The 17,692-nt window shown below is 34.3% G+C and overlaps 2 protein-coding genes across 3 annotated transcripts; both read left to right on the top strand.

Moving 5' to 3' along the window:
* The first annotated feature begins 863 nt into the window (after positions 1–863).
* On the top strand, positions 864–5,544 carry LOC105324708 (biliverdin reductase A). Its single transcript, XM_011423856.4, has 8 exons — positions 864–1,087; positions 3,111–3,238; positions 3,406–3,522; positions 3,695–3,792; positions 3,883–3,981; positions 4,455–4,632; positions 4,737–4,861; positions 5,325–5,544. The coding sequence occupies exons 2-8, from the start codon at positions 3,111–3,113 to the stop codon at positions 5,465–5,467; spliced, it is 888 nt and encodes a 295-aa protein (XP_011422158.3). The 5' UTR covers positions 864–1,087; the 3' UTR covers positions 5,468–5,544.
* Positions 5,545–7,084: 1,540 nt separating this feature from the next.
* On the top strand, positions 7,085–17,340 carry LOC105324709 (E3 ubiquitin-protein ligase Mdm2). Of its 2 annotated transcripts, XM_011423859.4 has the most exons (12): positions 7,085–7,485; positions 8,525–8,727; positions 9,083–9,140; positions 11,253–11,456; positions 12,930–13,004; positions 13,300–13,433; positions 13,591–13,732; positions 14,215–14,431; positions 14,549–14,607; positions 14,898–15,059; positions 15,620–15,694; positions 16,072–17,340. In XM_011423859.4, exons 2-12 carry the CDS (start codon positions 8,681–8,683, stop codon positions 16,522–16,524), a joined length of 1,626 nt encoding a protein of 541 aa, XP_011422161.3. In that variant the 5' UTR covers positions 7,085–7,485; positions 8,525–8,680; the 3' UTR covers positions 16,525–17,340. The 2 variants fall into 2 exon arrangements, with proteins under 2 accessions (XP_011422161.3, XP_011422163.3); XM_011423861.4 differs by lacking the exon at positions 8,525–8,727.
* The last annotated feature ends 352 nt before the right edge of the window (positions 17,341–17,692 follow it).

The raw sequence follows: 17,692 nt of genomic DNA, 5'->3' as shown, positions 1-17,692 counted from the left end.
ACTCACGATGCTAAAATCATTTCAGCTTGAAGCCCAACGCGTTACCGCTACGCTAAATTAGCCGTTTATATATCTTATGGTATTTATATATATAAAACGTTGATATATACGACTGACACCAAGCAATTAAAATTATTTATTTTTTCCAAAACATTTCATCATTGACGGTAATTTTAAAGTTAAAGTTTCTTATAAACTTTTGAACAAATTGATTGAAAATTTTTCAAATAAATTCTACATGAGAATCACAAAAACGCTTTTTTTAATGACGCTTGATAAAGAATGTACAAGAAAAAAATTCAATGAGATTTCGTCTGCTAAACATTTCGAGTTTTCTCGGTAAGGCCAAATGTCTCTCATTTCTTGAAAAAAACATAAACCTTTGTTGACCTTTTATTGTACAACAACTTGTTGATTAAATAAACAATCAAATTAATTGATTAATTTGAAAAAAATCAAAACAAACGCTTGCTTTCCCGGTGATTATTTTTAGGGACTTGTCAACACTCGAACGTCACAGCTACTTATAGCAAAGTACGTCAGTTTATTCAACAGTCGGCATAATAATAACAATAGTGTTGTGTTGTGCATGTACTATGCCTAAATAGTAGTCAGGGTTTGATACATAGTGCACTCGCCTCCGGCTCGTGCACTATGTATCAAACCCTGACTACTATTTAGGCATAGTACATGCACAACACAACACTATTATATAAGTATTATATGTTTTTATTTATGTGTTATTATATACAAATATACATGTATGTTATACATTGATTATGTATAGAAGCGCCACCTTGGCAGGAATTTGGTTATATTGATAGTTTATCTCCTTGCAGCACACCATACATTATTTACAGTGTGTACTTCTTTCTCTGCAAGTTCCTGATTCAGGGTTTAATATTAATTTTTTTTTTTACCTATCTATACTTTATGTTGCTCATGCAATGTGGCATTATTCGTGACTGCGCGTGATACTGTATAAATTATACTGTTTGTCACGTGAATATCACATATTGTGGCTTGGCCTTGGAGTCGAAGCGGATCACTGTGAATAAGGTCTTGAATTGCATTTTAAATTCTCAGGGTAAGTTTGTTTATCCATTTGACTTAACGATGAATATTGAACGTTATCAATAGATACACGTTTAGTATATACATGCATTAGGCCTTTTACAAACCCGCGCCATAAAGCATTACGAAACAGGTCTGCACTATGGCGACCCATTACCACTTTAAAGATATGAAAAATATAAACTTTATTATGTTTATTATATTTTGCTTCCTCTACCATTTGAAAGAATTAAAATAACCGAAAATATCATAATAACAGTACAGTACGGTGTACATTTATTTTATGTATGTACATAATCACTGATTCATGCGCGGATCCAGAATTTTTTTCCAAATGGGGGGGGGGGGGGTCCCAAGGCATATTTTTGGTAATATTATGATGTAATTTAAAGAAATTTGAATGTTTGACCCCCTCCTTTAGATCCGCGCATGTTGATTGTTAATTTGAATATATATCGTTGGTCCAATAACACACCAATGCAATGCAGGCATATAGAATCATTTTAACAAGAGCTTGGACTTTGGGTAGTTGTGTCAAAAAGCAATGTGACGTAGGCCTGCATGTCTATTTCATTGTTGGCCACTCTGCCATGGCTCTTTGAAATCAACAAGATTTGTCTGGCTTTGAGGTAAGACTACGCAATCAGTGCATATTTCGCTTGAAACCGCGTCATTTCTAACATGTTTTGACGCAAGAAATAGATAGCTACGTTCAACCGAAAGTCCAAGGTCTCGTTAAAATGGTTCTTACATTTATATTTTTTTAGGTTAGTGTTAATTTTTATGAAATATTTTTGTATCGTCGCTTTAGAGATATTATAAACGTTCTTTGTCATATGGAGACGAATAATGCCAGTAGATGGATGAGCCACCTTAAAACATGCCTGTAGTGTACTTTCGCGGTTAAATACATGATTCCAAAAACTTTGCTGGAAAAAAAACTCTTTTTAACAAATATTCTGAGAGTGTTGCATAAGCAATACACGTCCCCTACCGGTTTGTGGAAATTGTGAAAACAATGCACTGTTATGCAGAATATCGAACCCGAACATTAAAAATTGGAATATAAAAAATTAATTTTCTCGAAAATATGTCAACCAGACGCTACGAAAGTGTAAATTTGATCTGTATTTTGACATTTTGTAGCTGTTCAGCAAATTTCATATTATTCATCAAACGCATAAAGAAAAAAAGTATGGAAAACTGAAGTGGGACAGACAGACGGACAGACATACGGACTGACGGACACATAGGAAAGCTATAGTCCCCTCCGGTGAAAACCGGTAGGAGACTAAAAATAGAACAGATACAATAACGATTATTTTTCAAAAGAACATTTCAAATAAATTGCTCAGGCTAACTATTTTTAAATTGTCATTTATAAATCTTTAACAATATTTATTATATAGCTATTTTAATCGCGTGAAGCCGTTTACTTAAGCTCATTGTAAGCCATGATTAGGTTTGATGTGTGTTATTAAACATTAAACGTCATTTATAGTCTGTCCCAAGTTATTGCTTCCATCGCTTTTTGATGATTTTTAATATAATTACACATACCTGTTAAAGAAATACAGTTGAAATCGGTAAAAAAGGGAATATATCCAAAATATTTTCATTGAACAATTATCCCTTTCCTCCCAGAAAAATTCACAGGAACGAAAACAGATTCCTTACGGAGATTTATAATGGGGATTGTTTACATCTTTTCTCCATTCGGAATACACTCGGAATACATCGCGCAATTTTTTAACGTTATCATCCGGGCTTATAAATGGCTGTTGCAATGCAAAATCTCCGTAGACTTTCAATTTCGGGATGTGTATTGAAACCTGAAGCGGTAGACGGGGCGTTTCAAAACAGATAATCTGGACATTTTTTATATTAGTGGATGAACGTAGTTTGAGCACAAAGGTATTTACTATTATTGAATTATCAAGCAAAAAGTGGTGGAAGCAAAAACTCGGGACAGAGTATAGAAATTAATATGTGAGTAAATAAACACTGAATGTAAATAAATCATTGTAATTGATCAGATGTCCGGTAAGGTGTATGGAGTTGGCGTCATTGGGTTAGGGAAAGCTGGACGTGTTCGAGTGAGAGATCTCCTACAGTATACGTCACACGGTGATGTACAGTGGTGTTTGAAAGGATTCGTGTCGAGGTACCACCCCCTTCTCTCTCTCTCTCTCTCTCTCTCTCTCTCTCTCTCTCTCTCTCTCTCTCTCTCTCAGATAATAACTTTGAAGGTTAAAAATTAGCAGTAGTTAAATTGTTTGTACACGACAGGGTATTTCAAATGCATAGTGGGTTTTTTTTCTGTCGCTGAAGACGAACGCTGGAGATTGAAGGAGCGAAGCAGCTCACAGAGGATGAAGTGTTTACACGAGAAGATGTCGACGCCATTTTGATTTGCACAGAAAACGGATTACACGAACGATTGGTCAGGTTTGTATCAATCATATCAGATATAAATGTACGTATATACATGTAGATACATAACACATAACACATGTACTGTATATTGAATTTATAGGTGAAAGAAATTGACTTTGCTTATGTAAAGAGGTATTTGCTCGTTTTCCCAACTGCCTCATCTCATTAATGTACATTGATATAGGAAGGGGCTAGAAAATGGGAAGCACGTCCTTTGTGAATTCCCTTTGGCTTTATCATTAAAGGTCGCCAAGGAGTTTTTTGAGATGGCGGAGAGAAAAGGTTGGCATCAATTCATGATTTTATTTGTAACTGGCTTTGCAGTTTACAAGTTCATCTGATTAATATATTTATATAATTAATTAATTACAGGCGTTATCCTTCACGAAGAAAACATTGGACTGTTAAATGACTACAAGAAACAACTGGATCAAAGCACTCCATGGAAACATTGCGACATTACATTGAAAGGTGGGCTTCGAATCTCTCGATCACCAATTTGATCTGCAATGACGATATATTGGTATAGCTTATGAAATAGAACTATTTTAACACGACCTTGGACTTTCATTAGGACGCCAATATCTATTTCTTGCGTCAAAAACAAGCTAAATGTGCACCGATGGCGTAGTCTTAGCTCAAAAGCCAGACAAATTTTGTTGATTTCAAAGAGCCTGGGCCGAGTGGCTAGCACTTACTAAATAGACAGGCCTACGTCACATTGCTGTTTGACACAACTACCCAAAGTCCAAGCTCTTGTTAAAATGGTTCGTTATATTATCTTTGACCAAAAGAAAAAATGATCGGTGATGGTTGAGAGCACTGTAGTCATAATCTTATGTAAATTTTGAATTTTTTTGCGATGAAAGGGGCCGCGATGTTTTGCTTTTCTTCAACGGTGTTTTGTAAGCTTTTTAAAAGTGTCTTCTCACCTTCTGTTGAAGGTAGTTACAACGGGTGGGTTGAAGATCACAAAACCTCAGGACCACCTTTCGTGTGCAACGTTTCACTCATAGAGACCGCTTGTCATTTATGTGGTGACGTCAAAGCGGTGGGCGGGACTTACAGTGAAAACGAGGACAGTTTCCATGCTACAGCACATCTGGAAACACCAGACAAGAGGTGTGAACCGTTTTATAAATGAGTTAAAACACCTGAAATGTATTTTTATATTTTATGTAGAGTACGAATTAACAAGCAAACGAATTATTCAATTCATTTTACAGAACAGTCACCATAAGTTTGAGGAGATTCAGAGAGTCTGACGGGAGGGAGAAATCCATTATATTTCAGTTACAAGATGGAACGGTACTGAATCTCAGACCTTCAAAAACACCAGGTGCAAAACCAGGTACATGCCAATATACATGTATGTCTATGAAAGTAAGAGGGATTATGAACTGATTTGACCGTGTAAAATTATTGAGTCCTATCTAATTGCATGCACGCAGTATCGTTTTTTCAATCAAAGTGTGTGTGCATGAGAGTTGGGTGGGGGGGGGGGGCTAACGAGGATTCCAAAACAAATATATACATGTATCCACTTTGGTACTGGAAGAAATATGAATTTAACTTTATTTACTTTGGTTTCATTAATATTCAAGGGTATCAATTTTCGTGGAAAAAGTGAAAATCACGATTTCAAGGATACGTAAATTCGTGGCCAATGACCCTATCAATACAAAATGTTAATAGAAATTGCACTTCATGGAACACTTAATTTCATGAATCAACTTAATAACGAAATCCACGAAAATTGGTATTCAACGAATATTGATGAAACCACAGTACTTTGTTTTTATACTGTTTTATAGGATTGTTTATGCGAGATTTCTATAACTTCATGGAGGAGGTGACGAGTGGAAAGATTGACCAAGAAATGAAGGACAGGACTTTGCGAGCTTTTCAGATAGCTGAGGATATCCATCGTATCATTATGCCCAAGTCTAACTTCTGAATAAACTTCTGAATAAAATGCAATGTCAATATACATGTAGTTATGCTGAATCTTGCGAATTAAACCGATCTATACATATTATACGTACAGAAACTAAAGTAATATAATGCATGCGCAATTGCGCATGCACTACTTTGGAATCATCATTGTTCGTGGGGACCAATGTTCGTGGCTTTCGTGGGTTACCCTTGCCCACGAATTTACATCCCCACGAACTTATATACAATCATTTGTTTAATATTTATTAAATTTATCCCGATTACACTACCAATAAAATTGCGTCCCCACGAACCAGGAAAATTTTGGCTACCCATGAACATGGACCCCCACGAATAAAAATTATTTCACAGTATATTTATTTATTTGTGTCGTCTTGAACATTATTGAATTTTAGAAATTCATGTATTTTTGAATAAGAAGTAGAGAAAAAATGGTTTTATCATGCGGGAACTCTTAACGTATACTGAGAAACTGCGCGCATTTTTCATTAAAAAATAGAATAAAAACCAAGCATGTGTTCATTTGAAAACTATGTAAAAATGCTGTTTATTCCAAGGTATATTCAATCTTCAAAAAGTATACAGTCTGTTCTCCTTGGTGACTTTTAATTCATCAGACGAAAAGAAGAAACATCTCAAAGTCTGACAATAAACGCAAAGTTTCTGATTGTTGTCCTATTTCAAGATTCCGACACCGACTCTGATTTTAAGGATTAAAACTATTTTATAAAATTATAATAACTCAGTGTACGAGCAGTCGTTACGCTAATAAAAGGGTACAGTTTAAGAATAAAAATCAATATGGTGTCGGTGTTCGAAGTATATATGTTCTATGGAGCCACGTGTAATATGATGGTTTATTTTAATTTCAAAGACAAAATAAGAAATAAGATATTAAATTGGCAAATGGGTTAAGATTTTTTTCTTTTACAGAGAATCGGGGAAAAAACCCCGTAAATAGTATTCATTTGATATAATGAGGTAGAGGTCTGTTCCTCTTTTCACTATGATCGACCGGGAAATGGATTTAATTAAGATACCTCACTACATCTACATCAAGACACTACGTCACAAGATGGCGATTTAAATGTTTTTTTTTAAACTGTTTGTACATTTGGTAGTATATCGTCATGGCTAAATGGTTAAAGCATTGGGCTTTTAAAACGCAGGTTGTGAGTCCGACTGGATCGAGCTTTAAAATTTGTTTACTGAGTTAAATTTTTGAAAATGTAATTTTTCATCCAAAATCACTTATTTTTTACGCCTATTTGACTGATATACTTCTTATCCATTATGATATCTCTCAAAATCCAGTTATTTTCTTCTTGTTTGAGAAACTACCAGGTATTTAAGGTGAATTAAGTGAGGTACCGTACGTAAATCTAATTTTAACTTGCTGCATGTGTACCTCGCTAATAGCATGAAATGTAAACTTGTGTAAGAAATCTTTTGAAAGAATTTTACGTTTTAATCAAAAATTTTGAGCCAGTGATGCATTTTTCAAATAGAAAGTGGCATATGTTACAGAATTTTTCATACATTTCATATGTTGTCGGGCTCGGTCTTCTTTCACTCAGAATTTCCCGCCATTTTTGTCACGGAAGGAAGAAGAATTTATTTATTGAAGACAGGTGGTCTGGCAATCTACAGACCTATGCTATTTATAATGTAGTCACTGACAGATTTTAAAATTTCAATGTATGTGAGAAAGCCGTGTTGTAATCAAGTAATCGAAACAGACAAAGCAATTTATAGCACATTAGCGCAATGAATTAGACCAAGGCCATAAAACCTCACATAACACGTGTATTTGTTTATTCGACCCTGACCTTTACCGAGAGACAAGTCCGGACTTGTTCACTCGTTCTCTCGTTACACGTTTTATGATGGGGCCCGTATAGATATAGAATATTGATTTATATTGCAATTGTCAATCGGTGTACATGTCCATACCTGCCATGAAGTCCACGTGTTATTGGTCCCTTCAAATTGAGCGAGATTTAAATCTTTAAAACCCAGGTAAGTTAATTGAATTATATATTTTACAATATTGTAAAATGAAAGTGAATCGAGAGGTATATATATTTAATTTTTTCTTCGTCTAAAATGTGGTATTGCAAATCACCTTTGACTGCACCCTAAAATTCATATTGTTGTTAACAAAAAGTACGTTGTAATTTATACATAACATAAAATTTAATGAAATGTACTGATATCATAAATGTATAGATCTACAATTAAAGACAATTCGTTAAAAATGTATCCCAATATGATTATTCAATGCGTATTGCATGTATTTGAAGTAAGGATACAATTTAAATTTAACCCCCCCCCCTTTTCTGATTGGTGTGTGTTTCATCTATTATATAGTTTAATATTCTCTGTTTGATCTGGGAATTTTCTCTCTGAAAAAGGGGAATTTTAGGACCTATTTTAAGAGGGGAAAGGTACCATTTACCGGTAGAAAAAACAGCCTTGATAAATCCCTGAAACTACATATCTTCAAGATGCATATATAATTATAACCCCCCCCCCCTTCAAAAATATTTAAACAATTAAAAAAAAAACAGAGGAGAGGTGGGATGGAGGGATGTAATATATCCGTATTGCTAACATTTCACTAGCACATGCACATTTTTTAACATTTTGAAATTCACTAATATTGTATTTGGCTAGGAGTCATAAAAAGACCTTTGAAAGCAAAGCGGTCTTTTAAAATTCTTAATGAAATAAAATAATATTTAAAAAAAACTTCATTTGATAATTTAATAATTTTCTTGTTGTCCTTTAGAATAGTAATTTACATGGAACAGTCGATGTTTAAAAAAATGTTTTAATAGGTTGATAAACAGACGTAAAAATCTTCAATTTAAAAAAATAATGTCTTTCTTTGTACATGTATTAACCAATGAAAAACCAGAGTTCATGGCCCAATTTGTCCACTCAAGTAGAACAGGTGCCTTTGTGACTAATAATAGATTTATATATAGAAATGATGCAATTATGATGAATATGAAGGTATATTCCTGAAGTGTTATCATTTGACTCATTTTTACAGCATTTCACATGGAGTTGTTAATAGCTGATACATGTGTAAATGATAATGTATTGATATGCATGTAGATGAGGCTTTTAAGTTTTAACATGACTTGAAGCTGGCCATAACAAAGCATCAAGGGATATTTCTGAACTTCTATTTAGTTGCGAAAAAAAAATGCCTTCAGGATTTCAGATGGTCATATCAATATGCCTGCGGACAGGGTGAGCTTGAATGTCATGTGCATGTTTCTGGGATTAAATAAAAATTCAATTAAAATTATATATGAAATTTGAGTAATGTGATGCATTTGATTTTAAAACCATGGTTTCTTTCTTCACTGAAGGTTGTTAGTTCGTATGAAAAGATAGGTTATTCACTTGTTTCCAAATTTATTTCTTGGTTTTGATTTAGTTTAGTAATTATGATAATATACAGTGTATAGTTCAAATCCAATAAGCATGGATTTTGATTTAAAAATTGAAATGGAAAAGGTAACGTTCTTTTGTAAGTTTTTCATGTTGTTAGGAAACTATCTTTCAGAAATATTATGTGGAATTTATTGAATTTCTCATTCAGTATGTCCCAGGCCCAAAAAGTGGGATCCTCCCCTAAACTCGAGTCGGATCGAGGGCAGGTATGTACATGTATGAAACGCTTGACTGGGTCACTTAGAACAGGATATATGTTTTATTTGAGATTAACTATTTTTGACGATGATGAAATCGCTCAAATCTTTAGTTTGCTCAAAAAATGTCCAAGATGGCATCATGCGCATGCGTCACATGATAAAAATGAGTGGCCTATTAGACCCGCGCAATTTGCGACCCATGCTGCGGTCATGGACTCTCATTACTGGCGTTTCTTGGCATTTAAAAATGCTCGAAAGGTAAATTTGAATCACTAAACCCTATTTGTGGATCTTGTATTTGGGAATATGTTTATACAGTTGTATGTTTGATCTGAATGCATATAATATTCATTTATTATAATTATAATAAGTATGTGAAACTCTAAAATTAATATTCCTATCTTCGCATATGGTGCAAATGAAGTTGTTTGATCCGGAGTTGTCATTTGCCAGTATATAATCTTTTTAATGCTTGTGATGTTTAGTTATCTTTTTCCTAATTTTGGGTTTTAAAATATTTCTTTGGAAGGAAGTTTCTAATGAAGAAATTTGATTATAAAATTATTTAAAAATAATTTTAAAAAAATCTTATTCTATCTATATGTTATGATCTTGAACCACAATGATCTTATTGCACACGCTAATCATTTGAATGGACATAGAAACATTTTTTTTTATAGTTTTTAAGGTAGCTCGCGGGTTTACCTGCTTGTGAGAAAATCTACCTTGAAAATTTGTCCACGCGATCCATAGGTTTTATAGTTTTATTTCTAAAATTTATTTATGATTCGTCTACGCGGTGATAATGTTATCGTGTTTCAAATACAGTGTCATTGATAAAATCGAGCAACGCCATTTCAATGAAATATATAGTAAAATGCACATTTTAACCGAGAAATGCATTACAAAACTATGCTCCAAACTTTTAAACAATTCAGACGAAATTAATCATACTCAACACAAAAACAGAGGAGATAATTATGAAACAATTCATAAAAAAATATCAGTATGTGTTCTCGGCCAATTTTTGGCAAAAAAAACTTTAAAGATTTAAAAGATTTCTCAAAACCTTATATTTTCATTACGACGTTAGCCTGACGTCATCATTTCCTTACTTCTTAGAACACCAAAATTGAAATGCATTTATTGACAAGACTAGCTGTTTAACACATTTTAGAACATGTTAATGCTTATTAGACATTATTGTGCATGTTATTTAAAAATGCAATTAATGTAAGGCTGTAAAGATACAGAAAATTGCTATTTTTGTTTTAATGAAACTCTGAGTCAATCAATGCAAAAATAAAATGCCAGGCAACTACTGACATTATAAGTAAGTAATCGAATAAAACAGTCATCTGAAGCCAAAAGAAATTTAAGAATTTAATCGGTAGTACAGATTAGGGAAGTTATAATTGTAAAAAAAAAAAACGAAGTTAACGCATACATTCTATTTTAAAACATGACTTTAAATGGAAGAGTTCTAACGCACACTCATTCTTTATCTTTATAGAACAAAATGTGACAATGTATGTGACATCTTTAAATTTTCAGCACTTGATATTATAAATCTTTATATAAACAGTCATAAACCGCATATAAGCTTTTTAGAATATTTTCTTTTATACTTCTAAATATCTCATTTGTCATTTTAAAATAAAATTATGAGTTTACTATGACGGTCAACTCTTAACGTCGATTCCTATTGTGACGTCAGCAAACCCGCGAGCTACGTTAATTCAACAACTTTCTCAAAATTAAATTGAAGAAATATGCTGTAAATATTTATAAACTGTAAATAAGTTATAAAGTTTTGCTATCATTATATAGCCTTTAAAGCCCCCTCACAAAAGCATTTGAACTTTAGGGAAGGAATGAAAACTGGGGGGACTGTTGCATATTTTTAAAGAAGTTTGAATTTTGCAGGGGGGGGGGGGGGTCCCCCCGACCCCCATCTAGATCTGCACATGAAATATTCCTCAAATATTGGATATTTAGCAATTTAAACAATAAAAATTGAAAGATTAAAATCAGTTAGGAGTTACCTAAAATGTGTATTGATGAAACTAATCAAATGCAACATTCAACAAGGTGAACCTAATGGTTTTTTTTTCAAAGACTGAAAACAATGGTACAGAAAAACTGGAAGAGAGTGTGACAAGTACAGTAGCAGAGACGGAGCAGGCCGAGAGACAAAGAGCTCTGGTGAGGGCTAGTTCCAACAGAGCGTTGAACCACCAACCACAGACATCTGGTCCAGCGGCTGGCAGTAGCCCCTCCCACATGATTGTATCAGAAGAGATAACAGTTGGAGTACCGCTGGTAAGATGTGGTTTACAATGTAAAAATCTTCTGTGATTCATTTGGACTTGCCTCCTGCCTAAAATACACACAAAATACACTAACACATTTTCTCGATAAGAAATTCCAGAACATCGATTGTAATGCCCCTCTTTGAAGAAGGGAGGGCATATTGCTTTGCTGCTGTCTGTCGGTCGGTTGTCCACCAACAGTTTCCGTTTATTTTCTTTGCATAGGATAAACATATTGAAATGAAATTTGGTTTACAGGTTTATCATGATAGTATCTAGGTCAAGTTTGATATTGGGTATGATCGAGCAATTTTTGACATAGTTATGGCCCTTGGACATAGAAAAATTGGAGTTATTTGCAGTTTCTGCTCATTTTTTTCCCAGAGGATGAACATATTGAAATGAAATTTGTTATACAGGTTTATCATGATAATATCTAGGTCAAGTTTGATTTTGGGTATGATAGAGCAATTTCCGACAGAGTTATGCCTCTTGGACTTGGAAAAATTCCAAATATTTGCAGTTTACGTTCATTTTCTTTGTGGATGTTTTCAAGGGAGGGAGGCATAAGTGTTTCACAAACATCTCTTGTTTCTTTCTTAACCTACGAACTAAAAGCCTGAAATGTTCTGAATAGAAAAAAAACCCACAATACAAAAGCAGAAATTTCATTGGTCAACACTTAGTGATTTACAAATGAGATTCAATTATACATGACATTACAACAGGGAAATTGATGTCGATCATGAAGCATATGATGCAACCAATAAAATCAGATGAAATAACGGTACTCCCAAACCAGGATAGATTAACCAGAATTTATGAAAAAGTAGCAGTTAATCTGATTTTTATAAAAAGAAACAGCTTCATGCGGAAAGGAATTCTAATCCAAAACGTGAAATAAATGATATTGGTGATAAAGAAACAGAGAAAACTCAGAACCCTCCTAGTGACTCCACTTAGCCTGTCTCTTAGTATGGTCATTTAGAATTTGAGTTTAAATAAATGTAGCTTGTTGATTTTCGTTTTCTCTGTGGAATAAAATATGGACACATTGTTTTTGACTTTGGACTCATGGATATGATTAAGAGGGGTCCTTCAAATTTTCAAAATGAATTGCGGAATATTTATCACAAATATGTTGTCAAAGTGAACTGGAAGTTTTTTAATATGATCTTGAATTCCTGACTATCTCAAAGATTTTATATCTTGGTCCAGTTCAGTCAAGATTATAAAATAGGGAGGTACATGTATGACTGTAATATGTATTATTGGAATGATTAGTTTTGGTTCAAAAGTTGTCAGTTGAAACCATTTGCAAATCATTTAAAATGGAAATTTGTTTAAAAGTTGATTTTATAATAGGAACTGAGTTGGTAGACTCCCTAAGAAATGAGACTTGTATCTGGACTCTCAATAAGCTTTGTTGAGTATGAGGTGAAATTTCATCTGAGTTTTGAATTTTTTTCTCTCCAATTTATAGTTCAGACCTAAAAAAGAGTTCCTGAAAATCCTAAAGAGCGGAGGGGCAGATTGTGATTTTTTGACAAAGAAAGAGGTAAACCATATTTCATAACAAAGAGGAATTAGGATGTTTTTGAGAATGTACTATATTTTGCTGGATTATTTTGTGTAAAGGCTTTGATATTGAATAATGCATTTACTTAAATACATGTGTTTATTCAAGTACATGTAGGATATTTAAGTAGATGTGTCACTTATTCAATGGGATAAGTCAATGTTACCCTATTTTTACAGCGGATACTTTTTCAATATTAAGATTTTCCACTATTACAATGAATATGTCAGTAGGGCCCATATTTTTTCAAGCCTGAAGGGATTTTATTTTGTAGATGTGTCACTATCTAAAGGAATATGTCTTCAGGAAGCGGTTATATAACCCTCATGACCCCCGAGAGGTCAACTGCGGTGAGGATGAGCTTGGTCGTGTCTTCAATGTCCAGAAGTTCACCATATCAGAAGTTCTGTGAGTACTCATATTGCATTGATTCTTCACAAGAATAGATCTTGCAGACATTATCAAAGGTCATAGTAAAGTTCAGAGAAATAATATAATTATTTGAAAAGTTTAAATTTTCTCTTTTTTAAAGTTCGTAATTGTTTTATTTTAACCTGTTAATTAGACACCTGATTCACAAAAACTGTAACCAGCTGCCCGACTCTCAACTGAAGAAAACTCAGATCTTGGTAGCGCGACCTGTGGGTAGGAGCCATCAGGGGACCGGTGCTGCCACCTCCACACAAATCACTCATGTTTCAGGGGAGGTAAGTCTGAGCTGTATTGCTCTCAACAGTCACTTTTTATTGAACGATTTCTGTCACAGTGGTTATTTTGTTGCTGAGCGGATCCAAGAAATTTTTTCAAAATTGCTCATCGAAGTAAAATAAGTTGAAAAAACATGGTAGAGCCATGAACTCAAAATTTATGTATATCCTTGAAAATGTGCATTTTACTAAATCTATCAAATTTGACAAAACTAATGCTCACAAATATGAATGGTACCCATGTAAATGCATTGAAGAATTTATTGGATATTAATTTGATAAATCTAAATTTAGAAAAGATTTTAAGTGTAATGTCTAAAGGTCATTAATAACAAGGAGTTGTAGTTTCATTATCAAGGAATGTAGCCTTGTGGTGTGTATAGACCTGTGCCTCCCACTGAAGTCTTTATTCAGAAAAGGAATTTAAGCATATTCTATAAGGTTTATTGACAATCAATGAGGAGAGTTCCTTTCATTATCAGGGGTTTAGCCCAGTGGTTTGTATAGGCCTGTGTCACCCGGCCTCTGTCATTGCAAGCACTGTCAGCTCATCCAGCTCAAGCGGTGCTTCCTCAGTCCAGTCCACGTCTAACTCACCCCCGGGGACCTCCAGGGAGGCAGGGGATAGTAGGCAGCCCAGGCGCCGCTCAAAACGACGACCGAGGCCAAAACGGAGAAAGGCTGGGAGAACTGGAACAGGTTTTGTACTTTCTACGCTTGTTATAACACTGTGATGCTGTGCATACATTTTTGTTGTCCTATATTGCTCAACTAAAAGTGGAGAACTTTTATCAGTGAATATTATTCAATTTTCAGATCAGAATCAGCCAAGTACGTCAGGCGCTAGTGGCTCTGTTCCTCCACCCAGTAGTCAGGTATGCTGATAGTTAAGTACAGTAAAACACGGTTATGGCAAACATGTTTATAATGCAAAGAGATTTTCATTCCTCTTGACTTTATTATTTGTTGTGAACTTGACGGATATACATGTAATGAACTATGCTTATATCGAAGCCCAATCGCCCATCCCTGGCACTTTGTTATAAGTGTCTTGTACATGTACTTTATTATGATAAAATAAAAATATATATCAAGATCAATATCAATACCAGTACTTTTGTTGATAATTATAAGTGAATTAATCCAGTATCCTTCCTCATAACAGCAGGAAGGTTCCTCCAGTAAGCCTGAGGATTCATCCGACGACCTTTGGTTCCTGGAGGAGGAAGGTCCGCAGGAATCGGATACATTCTCTATTGAGTATGAACTGGAGGATTCAGAGCCCACGGATATCTTATCCGAGTCTTCATCAGTCGTCTCAGGGCAGGTAAGTTCAACGAGTTGATGTAAACTTTTTACGACGCTGATTTCATGTAACCATTTGAGTTGGTGTAATTCATGGATTAGGATCAGGGGTATGACAAAATTAATATGCTATACTCTGAGTAAGGACTTCCAGTGATTCTATGGTATTTTGTGTTTACTACCCCACTTTAAACTGATTTATTCAATTCTTTGAAATTTAATGCCAAGGATAAACTTGCAAAACAAATTGTTTGTATTGAAGTGTACTAGAGACTAGAACCATTTTTAACAAGACCTTGGACTTTCAGTAGTGCATAACTATCTATTTCTTGCATCAAAACAGGTTAAAAATGACGCTGGTTTGTGTGAAATACATATGTATGCATAATGTGTAGTCTTAGATCAAAAACCAGACAAATCTTGTTGATTTCAAAGAGCCATTGCTGTGTGCAGCAATGAAATAGACAGTCCTATGTCACATTGCTGCTTGACTCAACTACCCAAAGTCCAAGCTCCTATTAAAATGGCTCTAATAGATGGATAAATTTACATGTGTAAAATTTCAAATCATTATTTCCACAGAGTGTAATTGTGGTGTGTTCAGACAGTGATGTGGAATTTTGGGCGGATGAGAGCGACACCGAGTGGAACGAAGCAGTAAGTACAGTACATGTATATAGATGGATTTACATGACTGTATTTTAAAATTTGAAATCTCTTCAGTATATGTTTTTTTTTTGAAGATACAAAAAATTGAGTTTCAAATTATATCATTTTAATTTGTAGAATCGAAAGTTTTTTACGTAGAAGACAATGACAGTTTTTGTGTAGTTTGTGTTGCAAGAGTGATAAATATTGGCATTGTTGTGAAATACTAAATTCCAGTCAAACAGCACAATTAATTGCTTTAAGATTTATTGAGCCAGACTAAATTTTTTAACATAATACATATAGTTCTTATAAACTGGGTAAGATCAATTTTTAAATATCAAAACATGCTGAGTGATTCTCAGTACTTTGATTTTTTGTTTCAGGACCACTGGGCATGTGAGTGCGGGACTAAGAACAAACCCCCACAGCGCCATTGTATCTACTGTTGGAAGATCCGGCCCGGCTGGCTGGCAGAGAAGAGAAAGCGGTCACTGTCCAGTGAGGACACGGACTCCAGTAAGAAGGTGAAGGACGACTTTGACTCGGGGGTGTGTCTGTCCAGTCAAGACACCACGCCCTCGCAAACCATGGAACTCCACGAGCTGGGGACGCGGCGATCTCTGCTGAACTACCGCAGCCAGTCGCCGATACAGAAGGGGCCGGAGGACCCGTGTGTTATTTGTTTAAAGAGACCCAAAACAGGCAGCATCATCCACGGATCCACGGGACATCAAGTGTGTTGTTACCCGTGTGCCAAGCGGCTCAAGAGGAGGAAGGGAAAATGTCCCGTGTGTCGGCGGAAAATTAAAGACGTTATACGGAACTATGTTCTATAATGAAAAAGGAAAGTGCTCGTGCACCTTGCCATTTTGCTTAATATGCAAGAAATCATTCATGATTTAATCAATTTTTTTGTTTGATGATAAATAATCTTGATGAATTTATGTAGGATTTGATTTACATGATCATAGAATTTTGTTTTTGTGTTTTGGTTTGTGTAAATTGTTTGGTTTGTGTATATTTTGTTAATTATTAGTTATGTATTTGTAAGTGCTATTTTATATGTAATATATATGTGTACATACAATTCAATTTCAATTTTATTTATTGATAACACCATCATACATTGGTATATACTGTAGTCATGAATACAACAAACAATTAACATGCATAAAACATACGACTGCTACATAGATTTGACATTTTTATGAAGTATTTGGAAAGTGCAATTCAAATAAATAAATTTAAATTTTCAATTATGTTAGTTGTGTACATATTGTATTGTGGGAAGATTTCCTTGTGCTCTTCTATTTAAATCATCAATAGAGATTGCAATTCCAAATTCAAGATCTTTGGTTTACCTGTTTGCTAGTTCCATGCCTTATTAAAGGTAGCATATAGTGTAAATGTGTTGAATACCTATATTATTAGATTTTCAGTAAGATTCCATTACTTAAATTTGGGGAAAATATAATATTAGGTCACTAGCATTATATGACCTATTGCCTTTGGTCAGAGTTCGCCATTTACCTATAAACGGTTATATGGTTATAAATACTCATTATATTAACTTAGCTGGGCAAAAATGCAATATCTGAGCTAAACACTTTAATACCACTATGATAGTAAACTGCATTGCTTTGATTTTATTTACTGTGATTTGTTGATTTCGTTGTTGATTCTCAGGAATGTATGCACAGTGTTTGCAAAATAGTAAACTTAAACACATACATGTATTAAGGTTGTCAAATCCTCAGCCCGATTTGATCAACCAAATTAGATATTTATCGCAGTGCAATTTCTAATTTAAACACGTAGTATTCAATAATTGATAGGATTGCTGTTCACAATTAATTTACCTTCAAATTGATACTGTGGAAACATTTCACAAAAAGTGAAGCCCAAGACACAGGCACACGATGTCATACATGTATATTTGGCCTGAGAAGATTAATGAAACCACAGTAAAATATGGACAAGAACAGGCAACATCTTTAGAAAGAT

The sequence above is a fragment of the Magallana gigas genome, chromosome 9 (genome assembly GCF_963853765.1).
Source record: "Magallana gigas chromosome 9, xbMagGiga1.1, whole genome shotgun sequence".
NCBI lineage: Eukaryota > Metazoa > Mollusca > Bivalvia > Ostreida > Ostreidae > Magallana > Magallana gigas.
The sequence above is the reverse complement of the archived record's forward strand: the minus strand, read 5'-3'. Positions and strand labels throughout refer to the sequence as shown.

Coding starts and splice junctions, on each gene's coding strand:
- LOC105324709 (XM_011423859.4), top strand. CDS start 8,681: ATGCCTTCAGGATTTCAGATGGTCATATCAATATGCCTGCGGACAGG. Junction 8,728..9,082: donor TCAATATGCCTGCGGACAGG/GTGAGCTTGAAT, acceptor TTTCTCATTCAG/TATGTCCCAGGCCCAAAAAG. Junction 13,434..13,590: donor TTCACCATATCAGAAGTTCT/GTGAGTACTCAT, acceptor CCTGTTAATTAG/ACACCTGATTCACAAAAACT.
- LOC105324708 (XM_011423856.4), top strand. CDS start 3,111: ATGTCCGGTAAGGTGTATGGAGTTGGCGTCATTGGGTTAGGGAAAGCT. Junction 3,523..3,694: donor TTACACGAACGATTGGTCAG/GTTTGTATCAAT, acceptor ACATTGATATAG/GAAGGGGCTAGAAAATGGGA. Junction 3,793..3,882: donor TGAGATGGCGGAGAGAAAAG/GTTGGCATCAAT, acceptor AATTAATTACAG/GCGTTATCCTTCACGAAGAA.